The 17,798-nt window shown below is 52.1% G+C and overlaps 3 protein-coding genes across 11 annotated transcripts; 2 read left to right on the plus strand and 1 right to left on the minus strand.

The window, feature by feature from the left end:
- The first annotated feature begins 1,208 nt into the window (after window positions 1-1,208).
- Window positions 1,209-13,055, plus strand: BSCL2 (BSCL2 lipid droplet biogenesis associated, seipin). 9 transcript variants are annotated; one of them, XM_057552581.1, is made up of 13 exons: window positions 1,209-1,305; window positions 1,572-1,650; window positions 3,495-3,717; window positions 5,192-5,508; window positions 7,079-7,160; window positions 10,097-10,240; window positions 11,048-11,182; window positions 11,370-11,467; window positions 11,899-12,040; window positions 12,181-12,246; window positions 12,417-12,507; window positions 12,603-12,683; window positions 12,822-13,055. In XM_057552581.1, exons 3-13 carry the CDS (start codon window positions 3,625-3,627, stop codon window positions 12,962-12,964), a joined length of 1,392 nt encoding a protein of 463 aa, XP_057408564.1. In that variant the 5' UTR covers window positions 1,209-1,305; window positions 1,572-1,650; window positions 3,495-3,624; the 3' UTR covers window positions 12,965-13,055. The 9 variants fall into 9 exon arrangements, with proteins under 9 accessions (XP_057408564.1, XP_057408563.1, XP_007174451.1 ...); XM_057552580.1 differs by lacking the exon at window positions 1,209-1,305 and having other exon boundaries at window positions 1,353-1,650; XM_007174389.3 differs by lacking the exon at window positions 1,209-1,305 and having other exon boundaries at window positions 1,354-1,650; window positions 12,181-12,247; window positions 12,421-12,507.
- On the minus strand, window positions 1,594-4,237 carry GNG3 (G protein subunit gamma 3). Its single transcript, XM_028164571.2, has 4 exons — window positions 4,089-4,237; window positions 2,894-3,107; window positions 2,394-2,493; window positions 1,594-2,119 (listed from the first exon to the last, which is right to left on the minus strand). The coding sequence occupies exons 3-4, from the start codon at window positions 2,490-2,492 to the stop codon at window positions 1,991-1,993; spliced, it is 228 nt and encodes a 75-aa protein (XP_028020372.1). The 5' UTR covers window position 2,493; window positions 2,894-3,107; window positions 4,089-4,237; the 3' UTR covers window positions 1,594-1,990.
- Window positions 13,056-13,192: 137 nt separating the features above from the next.
- LRRN4CL (LRRN4 C-terminal like) lies at window positions 13,193-15,823 on the plus strand. The gene is made up of 2 exons (XM_007174475.2): window positions 13,193-13,867; window positions 14,409-15,823. The coding sequence occupies exon 2, from the start codon at window positions 14,414-14,416 to the stop codon at window positions 15,104-15,106; it is 693 nt and encodes a 230-aa protein (XP_007174537.2). The 5' UTR covers window positions 13,193-13,867; window positions 14,409-14,413; the 3' UTR covers window positions 15,107-15,823.
- Window positions 15,824-17,798: the final 1,975 nt, after the last annotated feature.

The following is a 17,798-nucleotide window of genomic DNA, read 5'->3' on the forward strand; positions in this document are numbered from 1 at the left end:
AATATCTCCAGGGCCTATTAGGGCTCAGGAATTCATCAACAGCAGGGAAGCTGCTATTCCTGAAGGTGCCTCAAGTTCACTGGGTACTCCTGGAGCCTGTGGAGACGTCCATAGGAAACTCAAGTTCAGTTCCTGGTAGAACCCCCTTTATTCCTTTGGTTTCCCCTCTGTTCCCCTCCCCTGCTGTCTTCCTGTGTGAAGGTGTGGGGAAGCTGGGGGCGATGTGCTGTCTCTAATACAGGTCACCCCCTTCTGCAAGGCAGCCTCTGGCAGCCGACCCTACCCGCAAGTGTATCCCAGGACAAAGCATGGCCCAGGCTTGCCCCGGGAAGCATGTATCACTGGGTAGGGGGTGGGGAATCTTGACAACCCATGAGGAGCAGACATCCTGAGACTTACTTTCTCTGCCTTGGCCCTGGTCCCACCTCCGTATGTGTCTTTCCTTCCCTTGGAAGGTAACGGCTTCTAGAAAGGTATTCTGGGGCTTTATAAACCTCCGCCAAGTTTGAGTCCGGGAGGCGCTCGTGAGACAAACCTCTGGCCGGGCAGCTTGCTGGACCACTACGAGGGGTGGTAGGCGCACCAGGGGCGGGGACACTGCTCCTGGCGGATGTGACAGAAGGGGCCTCAATGGGAAGTGGGAGAATAGCAAGCCCCAGTTCTAACAGGAAGCCCAAACTGAACAGCTTCGGGCTTATCCAACTCCTAGGGAGAACAGGAAGCGACCTAGGAACAGCGCCCCGAGCCGAACGGCGCCGGGCATTGTCCTCACACTTCTGTTTCCGCTCCAAAGGAGTCTCTACTAGGCAAGATATAGAGACCTAGATTCTCTCATAAGATCCACGCGACCGGCGCCTACCACTGGCGTGCTTGCTGGGACCCCCTTGTCCCATGATCCTTGGCAGTAGCCGCCAGTGTGCCTTCACCTGGATCGGGTGGACGTCGGCTTCCGGCCTCCGGGGTGGGTAGGAGTGGGTATCGAGTTGACGAGGGAAGGAGCAGCCATTTTGAGACAGATGAGCACGGAAGGGACCATATTGAGAACTCTGGATGCCTGGGGCCGCCATTTTAAGTATGGGCCCAGCTGAGAAGCCCTGTACGGTGAAACGCTGTGACATGCGGCCGCCATATTGGTGCGGAGCCCTTTGGCGGCGGCCATCTTGGGCGGAGACCTGCTGTGGGCGTCGCCATCTTAGAAGTAAAACGGCCCCTTCCCAGGAACTGGAACCAAACTCCTCCCCTCTCACTGGGTACCTCCTGTCTGCGACTGCCCTTCGGAATCCCTCCCTAAGTCCACCCCGTTCGGTCTGTTTTCATTTTCACTTGTCTTCATTGCTCTCGTGTGTGTGTGTGTGCGTGCGTGCGCGCTCTCCGTAGCCTCTGAGTGTCTGTAACTTAATTCTTCCACTTGAGACGTTCTCTCTTGCCCGCCATCCACCCTAACCCGGCGGATCTCCGATCCTAGACAATGTCTAACCCGCTTTGACTGGCCCTGTTCCCTGGTTATGGCAAGCTTTTCCACCTGCCGCACCCACTCCCAAATCTACTGACTGATGATCCTATCCCCCAAGAACGGTAACACAGGAGCTGTCCTCTGAGACTCTGGATGACTTTATTCTTCAAATGGCTTTACACTTCCAATAGTTCCAGGTGAGACTGAGAGCAAGCACCCAGCCCATCCCTCTCTCCATTGTCTGAGCGGGTCATAGAGGGAAGCGGGCAGGACGCTGGCAGAGTCTGACAGCCCTTCTGTGGGTGGAGCTAAGGGTGCCCCGAGTCACGGGGTGCTTTGGGTCCGCCTCAGTGGGTGAGGAAATGGGGTCGGCAGATAGGCGAGGGAGGGACTTGTACTTCAGATAACCTCACAGGGGTGGGAAAGGGCTAGGGATGGGATGCAGGGACCCTAGGGGGCTCACCACAGTTCCTGACAAAAATGAGGAAGGGCCCGGGAGAGGGAAAGGTGAAGAGTTGTGAGGAGGGACAGGGCAGCTCAGAGGAGGGCACAGAAGAATTTCTTCTCCCGGAAAGGGTTCTCTGAAGTGGGCACAGGGGTGATGAGGGGATCCTCACAGGCGTGGGCATCACAGTAAGTCATCAGGTCTGCTGCTGCCTTGGACACCTGGGGCACAGCCGGGAGGGGAACTGTTAGCCAGAAACCCTAAATGGACTGCAGCCTCCCTCCCCAAATGGATAATCTTTTGCCATCTCTAGGGCTCCTTAAGACAGTCTTCTCTTCCCTCATCACCCACAGAGACCTGGGGCCAGCTCTCCTTACAGATCCCAAGACTCCTCCTGTGATCTCAGGGAGTCAATGAAAGAAAGCATCTCTTACCCTGAGGTTTGGGAACCTACGGTACAGGCTGCCAACTAATGGGATCCAGGGCCCCACCCACCTTTATCCGGCACAAGCTGGCTTCAATCTTAAGCTGTTCCACCATCTTGCGGGCTTGCCCAATACTCATAGTGCTGTTCACAGGGGTCTCCCCTTTCATCCTGGAGAAAAGAGAGAGCTCAGAGCATGATGGGGCCCTGCACAATCTCAGCTGAAGGCCCCCCTCTGTGCTTACTCCTCATCAACCTTTACAAGGCCGGGTCATATGCCCCAATATTTTACTCCCCTTTTATCCCCAACCTCCGTGGTCTTTCCCATTCCTGTCTTCCTCAGCTAAGGAAATGGAGAAGTGGGCTGAGATGCTCCCCAAACTCCTACATGGCCTGGGCCACAGATCATTAAACATACAAATGATTTAAGGCTTCAGAGCCCTCAAGTTATGTGTGTTCCCAGCTCTGAAAACCACAACTAGAAAGAGCCCCGCCCTAATGAGGAGAGTACAGAACCCCCACCTGCCCCCTTGAGCCCCAAAGGGAGAAAAGCAGGATGCTCGCTACTCACCTGAGGCCACGGGCAGCGACAGTCCTGGGGAGAAGGATCGTGGGGTGCACCAAAACCTGCTGCCTGAGATGGGTGCCCCACCTTGCAGGGAGTTGCAGCTGAGAATATCTGACGCAGCAGCAGAAGCAGCTAATACAAGGCCACTGGGGAGGGTCAAGTCAGAGGCCAGTGGAGGGCTGGTCCCAGTTTTTGCAGCTCCAGCACTGGCTGTTACCTGAAAGATGAAGGATGCTAGAAGGAGCTGCTCAGATCCTGGCACGTACCAACTCTCTGGCCAGTGGGGGAGCGTGGCTGCTGCCTGCAGCCCCTGTGCACACCCCCACTGTTACTGTCTCACTACCTGCCCCTCCCCCATTGCGGGCATCCAGGGTCTGGGCTAGAGACCTCCCCAAAGGAGCTGGAAGTAGCTGAGTCCCAGGTAGATTCCCCCCTCAAATGGGGTGGTCTGGACCTGTGACAGCCCCTGCAGTGGAGTCAGTACTGACTGCGTGAGACCCTGCTCATTTGAAAATCTGACATCAGCTGGGCAGTCGCCCCCTCCATCCCTCCTCCCTCTACTCTGACACAGCATTTAACACCTGAATCTTCATTTCTCTCCCAGGGACCCTCCATTCCCCATATCCAGGAAAATGTGATGAGCTACAGGTATCAGCTTCTAGATCACCACTTTAACGTTCTAGCTACAAGTGACTCGAGTGGAAGATCCAGGGGCGGCGAGGTCCATCAGGAAGATGTCTAAAGAAATGGCAGACCGAAGAGAAGAAGGAGCAGCTGGGGGAAAAGAGGCATGCAGAGATCAGATCAAAGAATCGGACAAAGACGAGGTAGGGGAGAGTCGGTGGGTGTTTCTGGAAATGGATGGGCTTCCTGGGTGTGTGTGTGTATTGGTTTGAGATTGCCTCCCACGTCTGCAGTGTTGTGCTTGGTGCTGTGAGATGTACGCAAAGATGTACACAACACTGATCCTTCTGAGGGATCTTACTTGGGGTGAATAGACATATACAAAGTAGAAAGTGCCACCCGCCAAAACCTAGTCTAGATAATGCGCTGTGGGGGAGGGAAAGTCTAGTTAGGGTCGGAGGAGGTCGATCACGCATCGTAAAAGCTGGAGACAAAACACGGGCCTGAAATGCTACCGCTCTTGTGAATAGGGGACAGCCAGCCCGCTGGCGCAACGCGCAAGATGCACAGGTACCCGCAGATTGCAGCGTTCTCGGGGCGAATGCTCTGCCTTGGAAGCCCACAGATCCAAGGAGCTGTGGGCAATGAAAATCAGCGCCAGCTGGATGCCTGCCTCGCCCCATCTTCGGGGGTTAAATGGCGGATAGTGAAGGTGTGGGCGGAGGGCCGTGATTGCGGCCTCAAGGGGCGGGCTGAGGGATCCTGCTGACTCATATCTGGAGCATATCTTGGGGCCTGGAGGGAGGCGCCTGTCCCCTTTGGTTTTGGTATCCGGAGGGTAACGGAACGCAGGAACGGACAGTGCCGGGCGCCAGGAGGTAGGAATTTGGCGGCCCGGAAGGCCCCGCCCCCTGCACCGGGCCCCGCCCCGGACGAGCCCCGCCCCCAGTGCTACAGAGGGGGGCGGGCCGGAGGGAGGGGGAGGGACTTCCCCCGGGAGGCGGAAGTACCTTCTCGCCGTTGCCCCGGCAGCGTGTGGCTGGTGAGTCTGCACCCCTGTGGCGGCCCGCTGGCTGGTTTCTATGTTGCTGCGGTTGGGTGGGGGCCCCGGGCGCCGCGCCCACCGCCGAGCCAGAGGAGGCTGGCGGGGAGCGGCCGTTGGCTGCAGGACGCCCTGCCCGGAGTGGGGCGCGGCCCTGTCTGAGAGCGACCGCTCTCAATTCGGGAGGGAATTGTGGCTGCGCTGAGGTTGCTGGCTTTGAGTCCGGCTGTGCCACCTTAGGCAAGTCGCGCGTGCTCTCCGTGCAGCCACCTCGCAGTGTGGAATCGTGTCATCGTGTGTGTAAAACCGCCTTGGAAGAATTGTAAGGTGCTCATCCTCTGTATGTTACGTATTACTATGAATGACTGTCAAGGTGGCTGTCCCAGAATCAGGTGACCCGAGGATGGGTTCAGCTGAGGAACTCTAGCACAGGTGGTGGAGAGAGCACAGTGGAGGAAAGGAAGGGATAATTGGCTGAGAAACGCAATCAATTGGAGAAAGGCCATATGAAACAAAGACTTTGCTATGTCTTGGTATCTCTGGTTCCTCAAAGCCAGTCCGGTAAGCTTGTGCTTTTTGTCCCCACCTCCCCCGTGAAAAGAGCCATTCTTTCCCCTTTCTCTGTCTTTTTCCAGGAACCACCAGCTGCTTCATCCCATGGCCAGGGGTGGCGTCCAGGTGGCAGAGCACCTAGGAACTCAAGGCCTGAACCCGGGGCCAGACCCCCTGCACTCCCCATCATGGTCAATGACCCACCAGTACCTGCCTTACTGTGGGCCCAGGAGATGGGCCACGTCCTGGCAGGCCGCGCCCGCAAGCTGCTACTGCAGTTTGGGGTGCTCTTCTGTACCATCCTCCTCCTGCTCTGGGTGTCTGTCTTCCTCTATGGCTCCTTCTACTATTCCTACATGCCGACGGTCAGCCACCTCAGCCCCGTGCATTTCTACTACAGGTGAGAGGGGTCTTCTATCAAAGTAGAGGAATCCTGTGAGAGAATTGCTGCAAGGACCCTTGGAGCTTATTCAGGTCAACCCCCTTATTTACGGAGGAGGACACTTGAGCCCAGTGTGCTTATACTGATTTCTTTTATAACCCAAGGTTGGAGCAGGTCTGGGTTGGTAGGACTCTAGGGTCCTAGTCCTGTCTCTGGTTACTGGAATCTGGTTAAAAAGAAGAAAAAAAAAAAATCCCTCGCCTAGATTGTCATGATGAGGGCCACTGTAGACTTTTGAGCCAACCCAACCCCTTGGGTCATCTCAGAACTAATCTGGCCTTCAGCAGAGGAGGTATTAGGAAAGCAGTAGTTTGCCTTTTACATTACTTCTTCCCACTCCCGGATAGTCTGCTGCAAGGGAATTTATGGAAACACAGGGTGTCTGGGTACATAAACTCCCAGAGTCCTACTTCTTGCCTGGGGCCTCAATTCCTTCCCATTTTACAGACCCTGCCAAATTCTCTCCCCTTCTTTTAACAATGACTATGGGACCAATCAAGAGGTGCTGACAAGGGCACTATTATCAATGGTCCAAAGTTTTTTTTTTTTTTTCCCTGTCCTGAGTCCGTGGTCATGAGCTGTAATTTCTAAGGCAGAGCTGCTTAAACTTTTATTTATTTTTTTATTTTATTTTATTTATTTAATTTAATTTATTTATTTATTGGCTGCGTTGGGTCTTCCGTTGCTGTGCGCTGGCTTTCTCTAGTTGCAGCGAGCGGGGGGCACTCTTCTTTGCGGCGCGAGGGCTTTTCACTGCAGTGGCTTCTCTTGTTGTGGAGCACAGGCTCTAGGCACGCAGGCCTCAGTAGTTGTGGCACACGGGCTTCAGTAGTTGTGGCTCACGGGCTGAAGAGCACAGGCTCAGCAGTTGTGGCACACGGGCTCAGTTGCTCCACGGCATGTGGGATCCTCCCGGACCAGGGCTCGAACCCGTGTCCCCTGCATTGGCAGGCGGACTCCTAACCACTGCGCCACCAGGGAAGCCCTGCTTAAACTTTTAAGAGGCATGGATCTTATGAAAGCTATGGCCCTTCCTGCCATAAAAACCTATATATATGCCCATGTGCAATTTTGCCTACAATTCGAAGGGTTCATAAGCCTCTTAAAGATCATCTGTGGATCCCTTTGGAGGAATTTTCTCAAACTAGGCCCCAGACCAGAATTCCTAAATCAGAATCTGGAGGAGTGGGACCCAGGAATCTGCATTTTTATCAGCTCCCTAAGTGAGTCTTTAGAAACACTTAAGTCCGAAACTGTTCAACTAAGTGTCCATAGGTTCCCATTTAAGAATGTCTGCCCTAATGAAAGGAAATAAATGGAAGTAGCAGGAAGAGAATTAAAGACTCATTCTGTTGTCTTGAATCTCCTGGCTGCATTTCTTCTCCATCTGTCTCTATAACAGAGAAGCGTGCCCATTCTGGGAGAAGGGATGGGGGATAGGAAAGGGAGCCCTAGGGGCCAAGGAGGTGTGTGAACAAGTAAGGCAGACTCTGTAACTTAGCAGAGTATCATCCCCGTTCTCATTTAGGACCGACTGCGATTCCTCCGCCTCCTTACTCTGCTCCTTCCCTGTTGCCAATGTCTCACTGGCTAAGGGTGGACGTGATCGGGTGAGTACCGGGAGCTGAAGAGAGGTTTCATGAGAGCTTTGATGATTTGAAACAGGAAGGCTTGAGAAAGACCTGGACGTCAGGGACCGAGTAATAGAGACTAAAAGGAAGGCTTTCAAGGAAAGGGAGGTTAAAGAAAAAGTCCAAATGAATTGTGTGGATTATTCTTTCCTCCTTCTTAAATTGTTTCAGCCAGCCCATATCTACTAGATAAGGTGTATTTTAGATGTAAATGAACCTAAATTAACAGATCAGCTATCTTACAGAACTAGGATGGAATCCACCCAAGAGTTTTGAAAGTATGTTAAATTATGAAACCGTTGACAGATATGTGTAACCTGCCATTACAAAGGGTACTGTGCCAGAGGACTGGCCGAATGCCAGTATGCCTTCAACAAACCTAGAAACCCTGGGAAATGCAGAATGGGAATGCATCCTTCTCTGTTAGGCAAGCTGCTGGAGGCTCTGAAAAAGGGTAGGATCCCAGAACACTTCAGAAGGATCTTGGAGGATCAAGAGCATTTCTGATCACCAGAGTTTTTTGAGTTGTCAGCAGTGTAATGAGAAGTCATCAGAAATCAGACTTACTAAGAGTTTAAATATCATTTGAAAATGATTTTTCAAAAATTGTACTTGGGAGAATACTGACCTAAAGATAAAAAACACAGGATAGAAATAAATGGTCACTCTGAAGGGAGGAGTGTAAACTGTAGAGTCTGGGGCCCCCTGGGGTTGACAATACAAATAACCTGGGAGACTGTGTATTCTGTATCCTGTGACATCTTCCAGTTTACTGCCAGGGTAACACTATCCAGAAAGCTTACCAGGTGGGATGAGTGGATCCCAAATGGAGATTTCAAAATGGTGAAGTGGGGAAGGGAATTCCCTGGCGGTCCAGTCGTTAGGACTCCACACTTTCACTGCTGAGGGTCCAGGTTCAATCCCTGGGGGGAGAACTAAGATCCTGCAAGCTGCACGGTGTGACCAAAAAAAAAAAAAAAAAAAAGTGGTGAAGTGGAATGTTGGGCATTGCAAGACAGAGGATTATCATTTTAGTTCTGCTACTCAGGAAAGTAACTTGGAGATGATCATAGAATGTTCTGTGAAAACATTTGTTCAATGTGTTTTTGTGGCTTAATAATAATAATAATAAATGGAATATATTGAGAGGGGAATAGAAACAAAGCCACAGTACATTTGCACCTGGGATGCTGCATGCATTTGTGTGGCTGCCCATCGTATATCATAATGGTTGGGGACTCAAGGAGCCTAAAACAGTTGGGTACCAGGCTGCTGGATGAGGAAGGGATGGAAGGATGAAGGGTGAGGCCCAAGTCCCTGATAATTAAAGCAGATTGATCATTTCATTCATTTCTAGTGAACATTTTTGAATGAATGCATGAAATAATGGGTCTACTCTGTGTGTAACACCTTGTTTAGAAATAGAAGATGTGGTCCTGCTTTCAAGGAGCTTACAGGATTGACAGAAATCTATACATTGCATTAAGTAGCAAAGACGCAGATTCTGCATTTCAGAAGAATTTGTGAAGAATTAGACAGGTGTGAGACTATGGAGATGGTGAGGCTCAAAGTGGGCCTTTTAAGGAAGAGTGAATACTATGTGGGAACGGAGGAGAGGGAGAACCTGCCCACCAGGCAGACAAATGCGAACAAAGGCAGGACTCATTCACAAGATTCTGGTATTAGATTTTGTGGATGCCCTTGGAGGAGATGACATAATTACTGGTTTAAAAAGATAAAAATATATATAAAAATCTTTATTGAGGTATAATTCACATAGTGTACAAGTCACCATTCAAAATGTACAGTTCAGTCGTTTTTAGTATATTCAGAGTTGAGCAACCATCACCATAATCAATTTTAGAACATTTTCATCACCCCAGAAAGAAACCCATACCCACTACCTAGCAGTCACTCCCCATTTCCCTCCTGCCCATCCAGAGAACTACCGATTTTAATGTTTCAAAGAATTCAGTGAAGCAACTGGCTTAGATTCATCTGGCCTCTACAGGGGGGTAGGAATCTCATGGAATCCATTTTTGTCAAGACGTAATTCAGACCGAAAATAAGAATCTGTATAAAGAAAGACTTTGATCAGTGGTTTTTCACCTATTACCCTATGGATAAAATGCTCAAAGTACCCTCATAGCCATATCTAGATTTCGGAGCTAGTACACTATTAGGGTTAGGGGAAAGTTTTTTTCAACTTCTTTTTTTTTTTTTTTAATCCACTCCCTCTTTGGTTAAAACCAGAAGCTTTACCATCACCCCTGTGATCCTTATGTGTCACCCTGAGGGGGTCATGCGTAGGACAAGCATAGCTGAATACAGGATTAGAGGAATATGGGAACAGCCCGGAAGGACCAGCGTGTGTTTGGTGGCACATGTTTAACCCTTTGAGGTTAACCCCAGTGAAGAAGCCTTCCTGCTGTGAGTCTCAGGGTTCTACCAACAGAACCAAGATAAAGGACCCAGAACGCCGTAAGATGGTGTTGAGTGACAGTGACTGTGCGACAGCTGGCTAGGGAGATGGTGAGCACTTCTGGCACTCGGTTAATTAATAATGTAAGTGAAGGTAGGCTGGGTCCGGGGAGATGGCCTCACGGGGACAGAGAGACCTGAGTCACAGATGGCCCAGTTGGCAACATGACGGTTCACTTTTGGAAAAGAAATGTGACACAGCCTTTCTCGAAAAGAGTGATTCAGTAGAGCAGACAGGATACTGAAGATCTCAGAAGTGGGAGGGATCCAGCCACCAGAAGGGGGCAGCACTTTCTTGGGACCAGAGAGATTGAGAGGCCTGTTTTGAGAGCGGAGGGTTGTGGCAGAGTGTTTGGAGGGGAAGGGGGGAGGTGGTACAGGGGCAGCGCAATTAAGAAAAAATTTTTTTAAAGAGACGGGGCTACCTTGGGCAGGTGCTGATGTATGGACAGCCGTACCGCGTTACCTTAGAGCTTGAGCTGCCAGAGTCTCCTGTGAATCAAGATTTGGGCATGTTCTTGGTCACCATTTCATGCTACACCAGAGGCGGCCGAATCATCTCCACCTCTTCACGCTCCGTGAGTGTTCATTCCTAGCCTGTCTAGGAGGGTGTGGAGAATGATGACAGATGTCAGAGTATCTGGGTAGGGCTTCAGGAGAAAACATCCCAGCTCTGAAGTCACAGACACATCAGGATAGGCAAGAGGTGTCAGTTTACCACACCAGACAAACACCCCCTAACATCTGACGCGCATGTCCAGCTTCGGGGTCAAGTCTGAAGAGTGGAGCCACCCTGAAAACAGGGGCTTCTTTGGAGCCAGGCAAGCCTGGCCTCGAATCCTCACTCAGAACATGCTAGCTGAGGGGCAATTTACTTAACCCCTTAGTTATAAAGTGCTGTAAGTGAATATAGTAGTAACTCCCTCATAACAAAACTAGTTTGGATTCAATGAGGAAATAGTGGGTGTTCAATAAATGTTAGATTCTGTTCTTAATTATCAACAGAACCATATCATGAAGCAAATCCCCGAATGTCCACATGGGGGAAAAAGCTTCAGATGGTACACTGGAACATACATTCTGTTCTGGATTATAGAACCATTTGGGGGAAAGGTAGATCAGAGACAGTGTGGGGCTTCACCTAGGAGGGTTTCTTAGAAAAGGGGGCTTTGTTGTATTGGAATAGAGACACGTGGCCTGGTAGGGCAGGGCAGGGATGTCATTCAAGTGTTTGCAACGGTTGGGTCAAGACTTGGGTTTTGGGGGCGTGGTAGGAAGTGAGAGTGAGGGAGCAGGGACCGGGGAAGAAGCAGCCTTCCTAGCCTGCTCAGGGGTGGTGGAGGGGCGGGCACCCGTCCCCAGCCTCTCCCTCCTGGCCCTGGCAGGTGATGCTGCATTACCGCTCAAACCTGCTCCAGATGCTTGACACCCTGGTCTTCTCTAGCCTCCTGCTGTTTGGCTTTGCAGAGCAGAAGCAGGTCCTGGAGGTGGAGCTGTACCCAGAATACAGGGAGAACTCGGTAAGGGGGGAAGGAGGACTAGGAGACAGCCCTCCCCACAAGCCCAGAATTTTACCTGAGGAGCTTCTGGGCTCGGTCAGGAGGGACAGCAGTAGAGGCTGGAAGTGGGCCTCAGATTGGCCTGGTAAGAGTGACGGCGGCAGGATCCTGGCCTGATGTGCTGCCACCACTGCCCACCCGCCTGCAGTATGTGCCGACCACCGGAGCCATTATCGAGATCCACAGCAAGCGCATCCAGCTGTACGGAGCCTACCTCCGCATCCACGCCCACTTCACTGGGCTCAGGTGAGGAAGCGCCGGCGTGGCCTGGGCAGCTCTCGTGGGGCTGTCCTTAAGTGAAGAGGGTCCTAAGCAGAGGCGACGGGTTTTACAGGTTTTACTTAGGCCACAGATTCTCCACCCTGACTGCACATCAGTATATCAGGTCCCTGGGGAACTTTAAAAAAATACTGATGCCTGGGCCCCACGCCAAGACCAGGATTTGTTAGGGTCATACCAGGCCGTCAGACTTTGTGAAAGCACCCCAGGGAAAGGTCATGTGCAGTCAGTGTTGAGAGCTGCTCTCTTGAACACTCGGCTCAGTGGGTGGGAGCCAGGGGATGGAGCCCAGCTCTAGCCAAACTGGTGAATCGCCCTAGAAGTTATTTCTGGGAAATGAGAAGGCTGGTACTCCCTGGTAGCTGCTACTCCCCTCCTGTCTCCGCTTCCTGCTTCAGGTACCTGCTGTACAACTTCCCGATGACCTGCGCCTTCGTTGGTGTCGCCAGCAACTTCACCTTCCTCAGCGTCATCGTGCTCTTCAGCTACATGCAGTGGGTGTGGCGGGGCATCTGGCCCCGACACCGCCTCTCTCTGCAGGTCGCAAAGGACCCCTTTCCTCTCCCCTTCATGATCCTTCTTTGGGGAGTGGGCAGGAGCATGTTGGGGGCTGGGGCTGAAGGGCCCTGATCACCGGTGAGGGAAGGCAGTCCTTGCTGCTCAGGAGTTCCCCCCTACAGGTAAACATCCGAAACAGAGACAGTTCCCGCAAGGAAGTCCAGCGGAGGATCTCTGCCCATCAGCCAGGTAACGGTGATGGCTGGGGGCTGGGTGAGGAGGCTCCTGCGCCGTCCAGTATGAGGCTTTAGGTGCTCACATACCAAGCCGAAGGTCAAGGGAAAGGCTGAATGGCGTGAAGTCGGCACTGCCATCCAGGCACAGCTGCCCTAGCCCTGCCCTGTCCTCTACCCCCTTTGGAGGCACAGGGCCCCAAGGCCAGGAGGAGTCCACTCAGCTGTCACCCATTACAGAGGACAGTGAGAGCCGTGCAGATCCCTCGGAGCCAGGTAAGGTGCAGCAGCCCGACCTCCTTCCTGACTCCTCTCAGCCCTCCCCTTCAGCCTCCTCCAGACTGACCTCTGCCTTCCCCCTGGGGCTGCAGGAGGCCAGCTGTCTGAGGAGGAGAAACCAGATCCACAGCCCCTGAGTGGCGAGGAGGAGCTAGAGCCCGAGGCCAGTGACGGTGAGGGGCACTCTGCAGCGGGACCTGGGTGGACTGGGGTTGGCCTGTGGGTAGGGAGAAGGCCACGTTGGGTGGGGGCAGGAGCCCCTGGTCTGGAATTTCCCATCTGGGATTTTGTTTCTCCTTCCCCTGGCCCAGGTTCAGGCTCCTGGGAAGATGCAGCTCTGCTAACGGAGGCCAACCTGCCTGTTTCTGCCCCTGCCCTTGCCCCGGAGACCGTGGGCAGCTCCGAACCCTCGGCAGGCACTGTCCGCCAGCGCCCCATTTGCTCTAGTTCCTGAAGAGAATAGGGCAGAGTCCCCACACTCCAGCCCTCTCCCCCCTGATCCCTTTCCCTTTCCGGGGCTCCCCCAATAAACTATTTTCGTGCCAGCTGCCTCCCTGACTCTGAAGTGGGTTCAGGGCCATTTGAAAACCTGATGTTCCCCAGGCATCCCCCACCCCGATTGGAGGAGGTTGTTTTGTCAGGGGTTACCGATGGGGAAGACCTCCAGACCCTGGACTGTTTTAGGCACAGCTGTTTCCATTCACAGCCTAGGACGTCCAAGGAGCGAAAACCTGCCCACTCCATCCATGTGACTCTCATCTCCCTCTGGGGAGGGGGATAGCATAGGGCGGGTCTGGAAAGCTGGGATACATCATTCTGGCCTCCGCACCCCTCCCTTTCTCAGTCCATTGGGAGGCAGAAGACAGGAAATGACTGCCATGGATGTGGTATGATTTTTTACTGAAACAGCATTTTGTAGCCCAGGCCCCATGCTGTCCACAGCTATTTTTCTCTCTGATACCAGCCAGGTGGCCCCGTCCTTTGTGTTCCCCTCCTCACCCCCTCACGTGACTTCAGCCTTTGGATTCTCAGCTCCTGGCTGCCTTCCACATTCCACTGCTCTTTCAGAACCCAGGCATCCTGGCCTCCAGCTGAAACCGCTGCATGTGGCTTCCCCCACCCCTGGCCCCGTGACTCAGGCCCTCTGAAGGCACCAGCCCTCTTCTTGGCACTCACCGGGGAGGGGGACAGGGGAAGGGGGGCCAGGTGGTGACATCACAGTTGAGGGTATAAAAGCTTTGAGCCAAAACAGAATTGAAATTGAAGACATTGAGAAAACCTGACTGTGCAGCCTGTGCTCCTGGGGAACTCTTAGGACCCCCGGCCTGCTACTCACTGCATCAAGGCCTACCCACTGGTAAGGTGCTGCTTGTGAGTCAGGGAGGTGGGGGGCAGGCAGGGACCAGGACTTTGATAGGTGGGGAGGGAGGGTTCCAGGGCCCCTGTGTCCCATCTCTTCTCCTTTCTCACTTCCATCTCCTTTCTGGGTTTCTGCATGTGTCGCTGACGGATTGATACTTATTTTACTTAGATGGTTTCTCTGGGTGGCAGCTGGGAACGATTCCATCTTCCTTTCCCAGGCTGCGTAAATCATTTACTCCTCTTCTCCCCTCAGCACTCAGTTTATTCATTAACTGTTTCTCATGCTTCACGCGTTGCTGGTTGCGCACTTCTCTCTGTCGGGTCAGACGACATTTTATTCTTTTTCGCCCAAAACCAAGCACATAGGCTGTTCAGAAGTTGGATGACAAAGGGGTGTATCGTCTCATTTCCACCTCCTTCCTGTTCTCTTGGTCCCCGGTCGTGTTTCCCTGTCTCTAGAGCTTTTGTTGAGGGAGGGGGGCCTGCAAGGTGTGAGGGCTGACCGGCCTTTACCCCTCCCCCTCCTTCCCTTCCAGACTCCATGCCGGGCTCTCCCTGCCTTGTGTGGCTCCTGGCTGTCACCTTCTCCTTGGTTCCCAGAGCGCAGCCCTTGGCGGGAGACTCGGAAGAAGAGGAGCAAGATGAGACATCTTTGCCGGCTGTCCCCTGCGACTACGACCGCTGCCGCCACCTGCAGGTGCCCTGCCAGGAGCTGCAGAGGGCCGGCCCGACGATGTGCCTGTGCCCCGGCCTCTCCAGCGCCGCGCAGCCGCCCGACCCGCCACGCCTGGGGGAAGTGCGCATGGAGGCAGAGGCGGGCCGCGCCGTGGTGCACTGGTGCGCCCCCTTCTCCCCGGTCCACCAGTACTGGCTGCTGCTTTGGGAAGGCGCCGGGGCTCCGCAGAAGGGGCCCCCCCTCAACTCGACGGTCCGCCGAGCGGAGCTGAAGGGCCTGAAGCCCGGGGGCGCATACGTCGTCTGTGTGGTGGCCGCCAACGCGGCCGGGGAGAGCAGCGTGCCCGGGGCCGAGGGCCTCGACGGCGCGGGCGGCCCCGCCTTCGGGCCCTGCGGCCGGCTGACCGTGCTGCCGAGGCCGCTCACGCTGCTGCACGGGGCCGTGGGCGTGGGCTCGGCGCTGGCCCTGCTCAGCTGCTCCGCCCTGGTCTGGCACTTCTGCCTGCGTGAGCGCTGGGGCTGCCCCCGCCGAGGCCGCCCGAGCGGCGCGGGACTCTGAGGCTTCCCGGGGGCCTCTCCGGCCAAGCTAAGCCCGGCGCCGCTCCGGGGGAGGTGGCGCCCCGACAGACCAGACGGCAGGATGGAAGGCCGGGCGCTGGCCCCCCGCTGAGTCGGTTCAGGCTCCAGACTTTCCACTCTGCTCCGAGCTTAGGTTTAGGAGTAGAGAAGGTCGGCAAATTTTTTCTTAATGGACCAGAATAATTTAGGCTTTGTGGTTCCAGGGGATAAAATCGAAGATATCATGTAGTTCTTACATAACCATGTAACCATTTAAAAACGTAAAAATCATTCTTAGCTCTTGGGCCTTACAAGTCAGGCCCCGGACAGTTTTGGCCCGTTGGCTACGGTTAGTCTACTCCTGTCGTACAGCCTCAAAAGGGCCCTGCCACTATGGGTGGCTTCCGTGGGGTTTTGAGAATAAGCTGCTGCGGGATGGGAGTTTGGGGCTAGAGACCACTCCTTCTCCTTCTGCCTTTTTGTTTAGATAGTGAGGATGCGCACTGAGTTAGAATCTACCTGTGTCTGAGGCGGGTGGGAATAAATGACTGACATGGGGTGGAGAAGAGGACTGCCCAAGCTGCTGTTTGGGACAGGCTTGCGGTTTTGCTAGTAAAAATATAATAATAATAATACAATAATAACAAAGGACTCCCCCTCCCCCATTTGTGTTTATTGTATATTCACTGTAACAACATTAAAGGAGATGTAAAAGGAAGACATTTTCAGTTTTCATGATCCTTTTCAATTCCCTGTCCACACACCGATTTGTCGGAGTAGTATACATACTTTAGAGTTTATTTTTAAATTAACTGGATGTAGAAAAGTCTAAGTTGCTACACAGTTTATTCCTCACTTTTACTGATCTTATAACCTTTTTTTAAATTATAAAAGTAACACATACAAATTTCAGTACCGAAGAGGATAAAATGAAAGTTTCCCTTCTCCTCAAGAGGTAATTGCCTGTAGCAGAGCAAATTTTTCTCTAAGCAATGCAAATATATTCTTTTTTCATTCAGTATATTATGGACAGTGTTCCATGTTGGTAAATCACAGCCTTCTTACTTATGTGAAAGGCATAACTTTCCATTGGAGGATGCTCCTTAACTGACAATAGCCTTGGCTCTTTGTTAGAACATTTGTCTTCAGCGTTTGCTGTGGACATCCTTGTTTGTTTGTGTATCCTCACATGTTTGTGTATTTCCATAGGGTACTTACCTTGAAGTAGGTGAGAGAGGCAGTACTATACAATTTAATCATTCTTCTATTATTGGAACTCTAGAATAAAGTTAGAACACATTTGTTATTTCGAATACACACCACATTGCCGTGAATACTTTGTGTCTTTAGTTTGATTCCTGTATTTCCTCAGCATTTATTCATTTACAAATAATGAGGGCCTACTATCTCACTTTTTCGTTCTGTTTTTTTTTTTTCTGTACTTTTTCTTCCTTACTGTCTTAATATTAAAGACGCGCTTTACATGCATTCTTACTTAATCTCTTATCACAATCGTTCTAAGAGATGGTATCACCTTTTCACAGGTGAGAAGTTTGAGGTTCTAAATGGTTTGAAGCTATTCAATACAAGTAAGGAGGTGAGTTAGGATTTCTCGACCCAAGTTGCCCAACTCCAAAGCTGATGATCTTCATTCCGCCGCAGAGAGGCAGCACAGCCTAGCGGTTCCAGAACGCCCACTGCATGGGTTTGAATCCTAGCTCTGCGACCTTCGGTAAATTATCTCATCTTTCTGTGTCTGTTTCCAGTGACTAATAGTATCTACATCATATGGATTGTGATGATTAAATATGAATTAACCATATAAAATTCTCTAGTGCATATATTATCAATATCAGCAACTTATTATTATTCTGCCTCCTAAAAAACATTTAAAGTGAGCTTTAACTTAAGGGACCTAACAGCCTAGGTAGTGGCGGCGGGCTAAGTAATCAACAAGACTACACACCAGGGGGACAAGTGCTAATGGAGTAAATACCGGGGCTGGGAGGTGGAGAAGGGGTGGTCAAGGCAGGCTTCCCTTAGGAAGCAAACCTAGGGACTTCCCTGGTGGTCCAGTGGTTAAGATTCCGCGCTTCCACAGCAGGGGGCGCAGGTTTGATCCCTGGGGACCTAAGATCCCACATGCAGTGCAGCCAAAAAAAAAAAAAGGAAAGAAAAGACAGAAAGCAAACCCAGGGTCCAGTCCAAAAAACGACTGGGAGTTAACCAAGCCCACAGAAGAGGCAGGACATCCCAGACACAGAGGGACGGGTATGTGCAAAGACAGGGAGGAGGGAGAGTTTTGCAATCTGCACGTTACCCTCAAGTGGTGAGAGATGCACTCCGCACCAACTACCAACATTTACACAGTATAGTCTTGCCAGGCACCTAAGGTTGGTGCTATTGTTATCCTCACTTTATAAATGGGGCATTAACAAAAGAAAGGGTAGGAGGAAGCTAGACTACCAACATTTAAGTTTCGTCCTAGGTGACTGAGGTGTCATGGAGAAGTCTTAATCAGGGAGGTGATGACAGGATCAGTTACTGTGTTTTGCAAAGATCCCTTTGGCAGTCGCGCGGAGGATAGCTCAATTGCCGGAGAGGATGAGCAGGTCAAAGGGTGCGCACATTTCTATGGCTCCTGATAAACACTGCTAAATAATTTTCCAACCGGTCGCGCTAAGGGGCCATAT

Source organism: Balaenoptera acutorostrata, chromosome 9 (assembly GCF_949987535.1).
Source record: "Balaenoptera acutorostrata chromosome 9, mBalAcu1.1, whole genome shotgun sequence".
NCBI classification, from domain to species: Eukaryota; Metazoa; Chordata; class Mammalia; order Artiodactyla; family Balaenopteridae; genus Balaenoptera; species Balaenoptera acutorostrata.